The following is a 12,270-nucleotide window of genomic DNA, read 5'->3' as shown; positions in this document are numbered from 1 at the left end:
GACGGGTCTATTCTTCGCTGACTGGACTTAAGGATAGGGATGGTCTGGGCAACAGGCCTCCTTTCTCCCACTAACTCCTCTGCGAAGTCCCTCTCCTCCTGGACACCGTGGGTGTCAATATGGAAATGTTCTGCTGCACGTGCGAGAACCTCGTTTAGGAGGGGTTGGTTATCGACAGGGGAGTCGGTAACCGGGGCTTCGTTTTCTACCGGGGAATCTACTCTGTAGGTTTCAGGGTCTTCCGCTTCCTCTTCTTGGTCCTCATCATCCCCATAGTAGCCCGTCCCGGTTTGCTCTTCTACCATGCCAAATTCTTGGTCCTCACCAAAGGAAGCCTCTCCTTGATACAGTGAGTATGGTCTTGAGTATGGTTGTACCTCAAAGGGGTCTGTAGACCTCATCGGTGTTTCAAACCGGGGCTTCTTACTCTGGGGGATAGGATCATTAGAGCCTGAGGGTGTCGCCCCTTGTGGATCATACAAAAGGAAATGGTCTGGATTTTTATCGTAAAAATCAGCCAAAGAAGACATCCTTGACATGACCCTATCTATGTCTTCACTGGACCATTTTTTGGAACTGGGAATGACTCTCTCAGCAAGTCTCGGGGATTTATCATGAGTAGATTTGCTGGTTTTAGACATATCAGCAGACCTGGTCTTGTCTGTCTGTTTAGGGGGAGTGGTGTGTTTAACATGTGTGGAAGACTGCAAAGGCTGCTTCTTCTGCTGTTTTCCCCCCTCCCTGTGAGTGGAAAAATGTTTTCCCTGTCCTTTTGTGGCTCCGGAGGTTTTCGATGCCTGGCGTCGAGGATCGGGGGTAGGGTCCCTGTCCTTCGAGAGTGGGGCCTCGCTGATTTTGTCTGCGGGCTCCGACTCCTGGAGCGCGGCCTGGGGGTGGAAGTCGTCTTCGTCCTCCGACGATCGAACTTCTGTTAGCCTAGGGAGCGAGGCACTCTTGGCAAGAGTGGATGATTGCCTGGAGTCATGCGGCGATCTCGATCGAGAACGCCCAGAGGACACCAAATCGGACCGTTCTGTTTGTACCTCTTTCCGAGAACTCGACGTCGTCGAGTCTCGGTTGGACTTCGTGTGTTTAGTGTGTGTGGTGTGTGAAGCGCTTGTGTCGCCGGGGGTCTTCCCCATAGCGTTGCCGGACGACCTTCCGAGGTCGGGGACTTGCGCTCGGCTGTCTTTCGACGCCGTAATGCCCTCGCCATCCGAAAGTACGCCGTCGCTGAAGGCGCCCTCTGCTGCCATGGCCGCCTGCATGGCGTGGTGGGCCCAACGCTTCGTTGAACGGTCCTTAAGTGTCTTAGGTTTAAACCTACTACACGCTCTGCAGTTCGCTTCGGGGTGGTCCCTCGGCAAGCAGAGATTGCACGTGGCGTGCCTGTCGACCCAAAGGTATAAGCGATTGCACTTGGGGCAGAATTGAAAAGGGGTACCCTCCATACGCACCTTGAGGCAGCGGGCTGTTAAGTGTAGGAAATGTATAAGGTGTACCTATATACCAAGAGTGTAGAGTATGTACAAACCCCCACTCTCCCTACTTGCAGGGCCGAGGCCAGAGGCCTTCCGAGGCCCAAATCCGTCGTGCAGCAGCCAACGGTCGATTTCTTCTCCAGCCGGCTGGCGAAAGGATGTAAATAAATTAATATTTTAGCAAAAGTATGGCTAAGGCCAGGGGACTCCGCAAAATGCTTCCGACCAGTATGGCGGAAAAAAACAATCTGAGGATCCTAGATGCGTGAGAGATCTTGGGTACAGTGGACGTCACACTAGGGATAGTATTACTGTAATACTCCGCAGCTTCCACTAGATGTCGGCCTATGCACAGCATGTGATCTAATCAGATTCCACAAGCCTCAGAAATATATATATATATATATACATACACACACACACACATAATGCAAACCCCCCCACCCCCCCAAGACCAAGTAGCAAGCCCCCCGCGACCAAGTAGCAACCCTCTGGGTCTCTATGCACGAATCGCTTACTGAACTCTATCTCCCTAGCGATTAAAATTACTTCTCCCCTTTTTTTTGTGTCACTGGATGCAAAACATTGTTTAGGGAGCGCCTTATGTCTCAGGTGGGGCTCATCCCCAGGAAGCAAGTGTGTCTCCTATAGCCAGACCACTGAGGCCCACAACTCAGTTAGTCGCCTCAAAATTGAACGCCTCTTGATCAGTGAGTTCAAGCCCTGAACATTTAGAGAGACCATCTGGAGCTATGCCATTATTCGATTCCAGATCTACCCTTCCAGTGAAAATTCGACCAAGACCCTCCACCTAGAATGTGATAGAAACTCCTATATACCACCAGCATATTGCAGCTTATTGAAAAGAAAGTAAACTTTCTTTTCAATAAGCTGCCCCCCCAACACCCAATAAGGAACAAGTTACTTACTTGTAACTGTTGTTCTCCAGCATGGGTCTGGCATGGATTCACATGCTCATGAATACTCTCTGTCGTCAGGCCGGAAATCCTTGGTAAAGAAAAAATCAGTTTCAGTTTCGTTTCTTTACGGTCATTCTCCTAACAACCAATCACCGGTCTCTGGGTCATACTGCCCCCAGCCAATGACTGCCCTCTACCTAAGCCCCTCCCTTGGCAGCCATCTTCAGATTTGGTAGCACGTAAAGTGGCAGTAGGACCTAGAGAAGAGCCGCAGAGGGGTAGGCGGGAGGGTTCGCATGTGAATCCATGCCAGACTCATGCTGGAGAACAACAGTTACAAGTAAGTAACTTGTAACTTCTCCAGCATGAGGTCTGCCATGGATTCACATGCTCATGAATAAAGAATACACAGCAGTACACACATGCACAACCATGGGAGGTGGCAAGGCTCAACATTAAGCATCTCTTACCTCCTCACCAGTCTCACCTTCAAGCGAACAGGTTGCGCAGCACTGATTGGCCGACTTTGACTCCTCCCTGGAATCCCGGTCGACGCAGCAGAATTTTGTGAAAATGTGCGTCAACCTTCACGTAGCAGCCCTGCAGATGTCCAGCAGGGGCTCACCAGACAGGAACACCATAGTTGCAGCGATCGCTCTGGTCGAATGGACTCTCAGATGGCCAGGCAACAGTCGGTCTGCCAACCGGTGACAATGGGTGATGCAGCCGGAGAGCCACCTGGAAATGGAAGCCTTGGAGAGGGCCTTCCCTTCGTTCACAGGGCCAAAGTTCACAAACAGCTGTGATGTCTTCCGAAAACACTTTGTGCGGTCCACGTAGAACTTCATCGCTCTAGCCACATCCAGCAAGTGCAAAGTCCTCTAAGTCGGTGAAGAAGGCGACGGGAAGAAAACAGGTAACATCAAGGGCTCGTTGAGATGGAAGTCCAACGGCACCTCGTCTCGTGGAATGTCAAGTAAGATGGTTTACAAGAGAGTGCCTGAATCGCTCCCACTCGTCGTGCGGAGGTGATGGCCACAAGAAACACTGTTTTCCACAATAAAAACTTCAGCGGTGCCGAATACATAGGCTCGAACGGGGGACCCATGAGCCTAGTCAGCACCACATTGAGCTCCCACGCCAGGGCCGGGGCCTTCACCGGCAGGAACGAACGGAAAAGTCCTTTAATTAGTTCCTTGACCAGGAGGTGTGACCATAACGACGACCCCCCCGGAGTTCTGGTGTAGCGGGAGATAGCCGCCAGATGAACCTTGATGGAAGCATGGGCCAACCCTGTCTTAGCCAGCGACAGTAAATATGGCAGCACCTGCGGGCCGTAATCCGTAGAGGGTCGAGTTTCTGTGCACGGCACCAGATGGTGCCCCTCTTCCACTTATGGTTGTAGCATTTCAGCGTAGATGAAGCCCTGGCCTTGGCAAGCAGTTCCTTGCAGTCCTCCGGGAGATTGTATCCACCAAAGTCTAGCGCTGCAGAAGCCAGGCCTGCAAGTTCAGCGACCCTGGATTGTGGTGCAGAATCGTGCCTCCTTCCTTGGCGAGAAGATCTGTGTCCGCCGGAAGCTTGACTGGAGGGGATGCTGACATGTCCAGAATGCCCGGGTACCATATCTGCCTCGGCCACGCCGGTGTGACGAGAATCATCCTGCACTGGGACCGTCTGAGTTGACTGATGAGTCACAGAAGCAACAGCAACGGGGGAAAACGCATAGATAAACAGGCCATCCCAGGGGAAGGAGAATGCATCCCCCATGCTCCCCAGCTGGGGAAACCTGCTGGCGAACCTCTGGCACTTGGTGTTCGTCGCCGTCGCGAACAGATCGATCTGGGGATTGCCCCATCGTCGGAATAGAAGATCCACTTGGTCCTGCCGAAGCTCCCACTCGTGGCACAAGCGCAGTTCCCTGCTGAGAGAGTCGGCCACTGTTTTCTTCACCCCTGCTAGTTTAAACGGGACGAGGAACATCTCCTGAGCGACGGCCCATCGCCATAGGTCCTGCGCTTCTTTGGAGAGTGCCAGGGATCTGGTACCCCCCCTGCTTCCGGATGCAAAACATTGTGGTGGTGTTGTCTGTGAAAATCTGCATCACCTTGCCCTCGAGGGATGGAAGGAAAGACTTGAGGGCCCAAAACACGGCCCGTAGCTCCAGAACGTTGATGTGCAATGACTTCTCATCCGGTAACCACAGGCCTCTTACGTGGAGACAACCGGTGTGTGCACCCCATCCCTCAAGGGATGCGTCCGTCGTGACTGTCACCTGGTGCGGGGAGGTCTGGAAATCCGCGTCTGCCGACAGATGCATACGGACACCCCACCACTAAATCTCTCAACGGAAACTCTCGTCGAGGATGATCTTGTCCTCGAAGCTTCCCGATACCTGGATACAACGGGCGTCGAGGAACTCCTGCAGCGGTCGCATATGCAGCCTGCACAGGCGCACAAGGTAAATGCACGACAACATCATGCCGGAGAGGGACTTGATGGACTTCACCCATGCGATCTTCAGGGTCAACAGCCCTTGTATCTTGCCCAGGATGGCCGCTATTCTCTCTTCCGACCAGGACACCAGACCCAATACTGTGTTGAGCCGGGACCCCAGAAACAGCGTGTCCTGCGATGGCACCAAGCAGGACCCTGCAAAGTTTATCGAGAACCCCAGTTCCGTGAGTAGTCGGACGGTCCCTGCCATGTGCTCAACGGCGGCCTCCCTCGACATCGCTCAGATGAGAAAATCGTCTAGGTAGGGGTAGAAGTGGATCCCCTGCAGGCGTAACTGCGCCGCCACTGGTGCCAGACACTTGGTGAAAACCCTTGGTGCCGACTTCAATCGGAAGGGGAGGGCCTTGAATTGGTAATGCTGCCCTTGGAACACATAACGCAGAAATGTTCGGTGTCCATTATGAATAGGGATGTAGAAATAGGCATCCTCCAGGTCCAGCGACGATAGGAAATCCCCTTCTTCCAGTTGTCCCAGCACGTGCTGAAGGGCGACAACACTTCTGGGACCTGATGTACTTGTTGAGGCGGCGGAGGTCTAGTATGGGTCTCCATCCGCCCGTCTTCTTTCTGACGAGGAAGTACCTGGAGTATACTCCAGAGCACCTGAGGCTTTTTGGGACGAGTTGTATTGCGCCCTCCTTCAGCATGGCCTGTACCTCCAGCAGCAGAAGTTGAGGGACGTGGTTTTCCTTCCTGGCCACCGGTGGAATGAAATTCCAGGGTGTGCCCGTGGGCCAGGGAGTCCAGCACCCAACGGTCGGTGGAGATGGACTTCCACACGCTGATGAAGTTCGCCAGCCGGCCTCCCACCGGGGTCCACAGGTGGGGGCCCGACGTCACAGCCAGTTCAATCCTGCTTCGCCGTGGGGGTGCCACCTTGTGGACCTTGGCGATGACGGTGACCTCTTTCGGACTTGCTGCAGCCCCTATAGGCCTCCTGAGCCGAAGAGCTGGATGGCTAACGGTAGGATGACGAGGCGCCACTGAAACCCTTGGAGTATCCCTGGGACTTTACTCCGGAGGTCTGAAAGGATGGCCGTCGCTGCTGGAGCATGCGCAACACACGGGCCGTCTCGTCCACTGCCTTGCCGCATAAGTTGTCCCCGTCGAAGGGCATGTTCAACACCCTCGACTGTACATTCTGGCGGAAGCTAGTGGCCCTAAACCAACCCTACCGACGAAAGCAAACGCTGTTGCCCATCTGACGGAAGCCCATATCGGCGATGTCCATGGCCACCGTGATGGCTTGGTCCGATGCCACCTCGCCTTCTTGCAGAATCTCCAGTGCTTCCGCTCTCTTCTCATCGGGAAGGAAGTCCAGGAGGGGAGCGATCTTGAACCACAGGTCCCTGTCATTGCGGGCCACAATGGTTAAGGCATTAGCCACCTTGATCGTCGTCACAGCCGACGAGATCACTCGTCGCCCCATGGCGTCCAGCTTATTTCCCTCACTGTCCGGGGAGAAGAGGATGCCGAAGATCCGGAAGACGACTTCTTCGCCGCCGCCGAGACTACCGAGTCCGGGGACGGTTGGGATCTGAGACACTTGGGTGCAGAGTCTGGCACCCTGTATTTCTTCTCGTATCGGTCCCTCCTTGCCGGGGCCGAGGACGGGTTCTTCATGAGGGACAGCCCCTCGTCCCAAATGTCGTCCAACAGAGGGATAGAAAGTACAGTCTTCCTCCTGGACTCCCGCCGCTGGTATAGGAAGCCTTCCTCAGATCCGGAGTGTTGGCTCGTGGTTGAAGGTGCCAGGGATGCCATTCCCGATCTGGCCGCCGAGGAGCCTGTCCCAACGGCGCTCCCCGTGCCCGCAGGCTCGTGATGATTTGCCTTATGTTGGGCCCCTGTCGCCAGAGCGCCCTTAAAGGTCTTAGAAGACCGCTCAGATTTCCTCTTGCTGGGTGAGGCTCGGGGCTCACCCGCAGCCGGGATCTTCGCCTGAAGCCCCTTGGAGAGCCGCTTGCGACGATCCTTCATGGTGCTTCGGGGCACCATATCCTTGCAGAATGCACAGGTCTCCTCCACGTGCGTTTGGTTGGAATGTAAGCAGTAAAGGCACAGAGAGTGCCCAACGTCCAGGAAAAGGTTCCGTAGTCCACATCCAGTACAGATCCTAAACAGAGGCGTCAAGTCTCCTTTGTCTTCAGCCATGCCCACGCGGGGTAGGCCTCAAAGAATCTTATGGAATTCTCCAAGAAGGGAAATCGATGAAAAATCACCCTTGAGGGGTGTAGAAAGTTCAGAAAAACAGGCCCCCCTTAGTCAGATGATGGATCGATGAGACCAGTTATTGGTTGTTAGGAGAAAGACAGTTCAGAAACTGAAACCGATTTTTTCGTTACCGAGGATTCCGTCCTGACGACAGGGAATATTCATGAGCATATGAATCCATGCTAGACCTCATGCTGGAGAAACTTTCAATCCCCAACATAATGGATGTCATATCCTTCCACCAGGCTCCCACACTGCCAAGGTTAAATGGGACTATTCCCAGTATCCCCACCCTCTCCCCCCACCCCCATCGCCCTTCATTCACTTGGCCTCCCACATGTAGATAAACCTCTAACAGCCATTATTGTAGATCATTGCCAGTCCTGACCCACACAGTTGATAAATTAATCCGCCTTACCACCCGTGTTCAGAGTTAAACAACCCAACACCTTTCCAAATCTCAGCATTATATGACATTAGTCAGGTGTGAGCTGCATTTTGGCCTCCCCTACTCCTCCCTTTCGCCTGTGGGGGCACCGTCTTCCATCTTTCTCTCTTAGGCGGTGGTGGAGTTTTCAAATGGTCGTCTGTGTCCGCCTCTGGTTCTGTGGGACGTTGCTCACTACTATTCCCTGCCATCAATTCTGCTGCCTCCTTCTCCCTTGGGATGATATACAGTTGGCCCTGCCATTCGAATCGCAGGTCACATGGCAATGTCCATCGGTAGCGTATATCTTTGGACTTGAGCTATTCCGTGACAATCCACAGTTGTTTTCTCTTGAGTAGTGTTGCTTGAGCCAGGTTCTGGAAGCATGTCAGCGACGTAGTCCGGAACCATACCGGTTCTTACTTTCGGGCTGCCCGCATGATTTTCTCTTCACTTGGAACAGATGGATTCTAGACAGTACATCAGGGGCCAAGTTTCTGCTTATTTGGTAAGAGGAGTACACACGAAGGGTTCGGTCCAGGACAATTTCCCACTCAGATGACTCATTCAGAAGACATGGGAACAGTGCTGTCATATATTCCTGCAGGTCCGCATCTGGTACTGACTTAGAGATTCCATGGATACATATATTATTCCACCATGATCTATTTTCAGTGTCCTCCTGTTTGTTGAGGACCTGCTCCAACTGTTGCTCCAGGTTACCCACTTGCTGCGCCAATTCATCATGTTCATGCCTCTGCTCACACAGCGTCGTCTCCACTTCGTCCATTCTCCTCGCCACTGCAAGGACGTTCTTGTTAAGATCCGAGATGGCTTTGGAGAGGTCAGCTGCACTTTCTTTGATATCATTCTTAAGCTCCATCAGCACTGCCATCAAATCAGACCTCTGGGTTGGTGGGTCCTCGATCTCCAGCTGGGAGAGGGACTGAGAGTGTATCTGGGTCGCCGTCAGTTAATGTGGGTGCTTCTGCGTGTCTGGTCCCTGCATTAGCACCGTTATATCCCCTCACAAGGGCCATTTCTGCTTTTCCGGTTGCTTTGCCAGACTAACCTCCGGGGCTGAGGTATTGCAGGTGCCACCGGATTATGAGAGGGCTCTCCTGTGTCCTAGTGACTGGGCCACCACTCTGCTGCTGCTAATCAGGCTTTCGCTCTCCCACTGCGGACCCCCAACTAGGCCCTCTCCCCACCTGCAAAAGCCAGGGAGCGCAGACCTTGGTATGGGCTGGCACCCTCCAAGTTTGCCTCTCAGTGGATTTTGCGACCAGCCAACTGACCCCTCTGTCCTGGGCCAAACTTGTCTATGTTCTATTGCCTCAGTCTACCTCTGTCAAATTTGGGATCAACTCTTACATGTGCGACCCACCTGGAGCTTGCAAGGACATTGTGGGCACGAAGTAGATCTGACTACGCAGTAGAGCGGGCTCCCCCTGCCACCTCTGCTTAGGCTTCACTGGATCCACACGCTGCACCCACGGCAATCCCCACTAGTCTTCCTCTGTCCATGGTGCTCCTCATCTGCCACAACGAGTTTCCAGAGGCACTGCAGAGCTCACAGTAAAATGGGATTCTTTGCTTGTGCCACTCCTCAATACAGCTAATTATCCGTTAGGCCTTTCTTTTGTATTCCGTTTTTGCAGCTAGCTGAGGCACCATGTCACAGGTCTCTTCCAGACTCAGCATTTACACTTCTTACGAGCTATGTGCTGCAGCTCCATCATTGCGCTGCTCTGCCATATGCTACTGCCAATGCCACTGCTCAGTCGTTTTCAAAATTAAGGGATGTTCGCCGCCGCTAGCGCCGGGTGTTTAGCAGGAGCCAGCTGAGCCCAGCTGCACCATCCCTGTTCCGCCATGTGGGGCCCCCAACCTCTCAATACCAGAAATATCTGGGTTGCATGGAGTCTCACTGCCGTTGACTCTGGGTGCTCCATAGGAGCCAGATGAGCTGCGCTGTGCAATCCTCGCTCTGGCGGGTGGTGGTCACTCTCTCGGTGACAGCTTGTGCGCGTCTCCGATGCGTCACTGCACCCTTCACCAGCCGGGTCCCACATTACCGCAGTTTGTACCGAAGCCCTGTTAACGCGCCCCTATCACGGAGCATACCGCATGATGTTGCTCGCGGAACAGCTCCAAGCCAGGTTAAGTGCTGATCGCCATTTTGAGAGGAGGAACGGCATCCGCTTCAGGGGGTTGTAGAAAGCTTATCTGTGGGCATAACCTCCCCAAACCTAAAGGGGTAACCACTGCTGTCTCGCCTACCGCTCCCCTGTGTTTTTGGTTGGATGGGCACAGACACGGGAGCTCACAGAAAAGTCTAATGGCGTCTCTGGCTAGCAACGCCCCGGGTCCCCCAACTTTTATCAGTTGTATTTAATCTCATGCCTGATACCATATGTGGTAGGTCAGAAGGAGGAGACGGACTATAAGGTGCCATGTACCTAACAAAACAAAACTAGGGTGCTCGTTGTCAGATGTGAAGTCCAAACTGAATAGTCTGCCCTCTGGGAAAACTAGCCTAAGCTGACCCTACCACTATTAATACATAACAAAAGACCAGGAGAATGATTCCCTTCTCCTGCGAGGACGATTCTCCGCACAAGTCTCTTCAATATATCTTCATAAAGTCTCATGCTATTCCTTGTAATAGCTCCTTCAGTTCTTTCAATGGGTCTTCCCAGGCCCTTACGTATTTCCTGCCTCCGATTCTCCAAACACTTTCCTTCTTCTCGAGATGTGTACACAAAGTATCTGTCTTACCCGTATTCCTCTCACAGTCATGCCACTCATAGGAGCATGTACCATGTACTTCTAAGTATTTCTTATACTTTTGCCAATCACTGGGATGAGAAGTTTGGTCCCCTGGGTGACCTCCACTCTTCATATACTTTTGCCAATTGCTGGGACGAGGATGCAGCATCCCCGAGTGAACTTCACTCTTTACGCCTCGCTCCCTGGGTTTCCCGCTCTCCCCTATACCTGCATTGAAGGGGTTCTGCATCACCCGGTCGGTGTGCTTTCTCTCTCCTCTGTGGTCTGTCAGGATGACTGTCTGGTTCTTCCTGTGTCGCTCTTTTGACACTTCACTTTTCTTTGGCGGTTTCAGCGATGAAAGGGTTTTTCCTTGGGTTCTGTTCCACGCCCCACCTTCTTCCTTTGGTCTGTTGGTCGGGTTCTCCTCCCATGAACAGGCCTCCCGGGGTCTGTTCATGGCGTATTGCCTACTCAGCAGGCCAACAATAGAGCTTTCCACTGGCCCTTCTCGAGCATCCCTCCAGGGAGTATTATGCACATCCTCCGCTGTGCTGGTCGGACAGCATGCTGCTGTCTCCCTCAGATTCACAGACTCTTCGATCCGGCCGGCTTGAAACTCCCGGGTCTAACTTCTTTGTTCTCTTGACCCTCCACTTTTTATGTCACACTGCTGGGGCTTCCAAGTCCTTCCTTTATGTTGGATTCATATTCACTATGCCTCCTGTTGGCTTCTTCATGTCAGTACTTGACAGACAAGCACTATGCATAACTCTCATGTTTTTTCTCTTTACAGTCTTTGACTGACATTGGTCTTCTGGGATTACATTACAATAATACATGGTAGATGAGTTTAGTTTTCTGTCAGTTAATTAAGTGTGCTGGGTTTTGGGGGCTAATAAGAAGGGAGTTCCGTATTGGAAATGGAGTCCTTATCCTTAAGAGGCGAGCATCTCCCTGTGAGGTCCTACTTACTGCCACCTCTAGGGGGAATGTTGCATAGTGAGCTCACTTCCCTAGCCTCACAGGAAGGGGCTCCCATTGGGGGAAGTGAATGAATTCCTCGATTCGTCATACTGTGTAAGTAAACATAGAATACCAAAAAATGTGGGTTATTACAAAAATACATATTCAGCAACAGTAGTTGCTCAGGGAGAGAACCTTCCCAAGTTCTGAATTTTAAACACAGAGTGTAGGTGCCCCGGTGTTTGGCTTCCCAAGTGCAACATGCTTTAAAACCCAAGCTGATCACATATAGATCTAAAAGAATGGCTATAGTTGTTTTCAACAGAAGTGTGTCCTGGAAATGTGCCCCTATTTGAGACAGAAAAGGGAAATTCAGGGTTAACCTCGAGGAGCAAGAGATGAATGCGCAGCCGGCCTCCCAGGTGAAGTTGTGGGTAAAAGCAAAGTACATTCATTTAGGAATTGCTTCTATTGAAATAGGAGTGCTATACCTATGAAAAAGCAACAGTAAAGATAGAGGCCTTGGCTTGTCGGCCTGGTAAGAATAGGCAGGAAATTGGACTTCGTGGAGAGGCATGAACATCTTTGTAAGATTTTTGACCTGCAGAAACTCAGAATTCGAGGGCATACTCTACTTCAAAAGTATGTCTAGGCATTAACCAATAAAGTAGTCTAGAAATTAAAAACTGTTTATAGTACATGATCAGTCTCAACAATGTAATACTTTGAATGTGTTCCGATATAAAGCGACACGAGAGAGCTATTACCTCCTTATCGTCGTCTGTACGGATGCAGTTATTTTCTGGATCAAATCCCTGTACCTTTGATTTAATCCACTTTACCCCAGAGGGCATCACGCTTGCTGTTGGGCGGCCGGAAGTTGCTAATCGTTTAGCTCCGGCTCCAACTAGCGTCCAAATTGGTTGGTAGTAGTGCATCTGAAAAGAAATCACATGTTTTTGGTGTGAATTTT

At 52.0% G+C, this 12,270-nt stretch overlaps 1 protein-coding gene across 4 annotated transcripts in view; it reads right to left on the bottom strand.

The window, feature by feature from the left end:
• Nucleotides 1-12,270, bottom strand: part of SQOR (sulfide quinone oxidoreductase) — a 329,005-nt gene that overhangs the window by 105,672 nt on the left and 211,063 nt on the right. For all 4 annotated transcript variants that reach the window (XM_069624949.1, XM_069624948.1, XM_069624946.1 and 1 more), the window contains one exon: nt 12,065-12,235. In XM_069624949.1, coding sequence (XP_069481050.1) covers nt 12,065-12,235 — 171 coding nt within the window. The remainder of the gene's footprint in view (nt 1-12,064; nt 12,236-12,270) is intronic.

This window comes from Ambystoma mexicanum, chromosome 11, assembly GCF_040938575.1.
Source record: "Ambystoma mexicanum isolate Mex_15411 chromosome 11, UKY_AmexF1_1, whole genome shotgun sequence".
NCBI classification, from domain to species: Eukaryota; Metazoa; Chordata; class Amphibia; order Caudata; family Ambystomatidae; genus Ambystoma; species Ambystoma mexicanum.
This window is presented reverse-complemented; position numbering and strand designations above follow the sequence as displayed.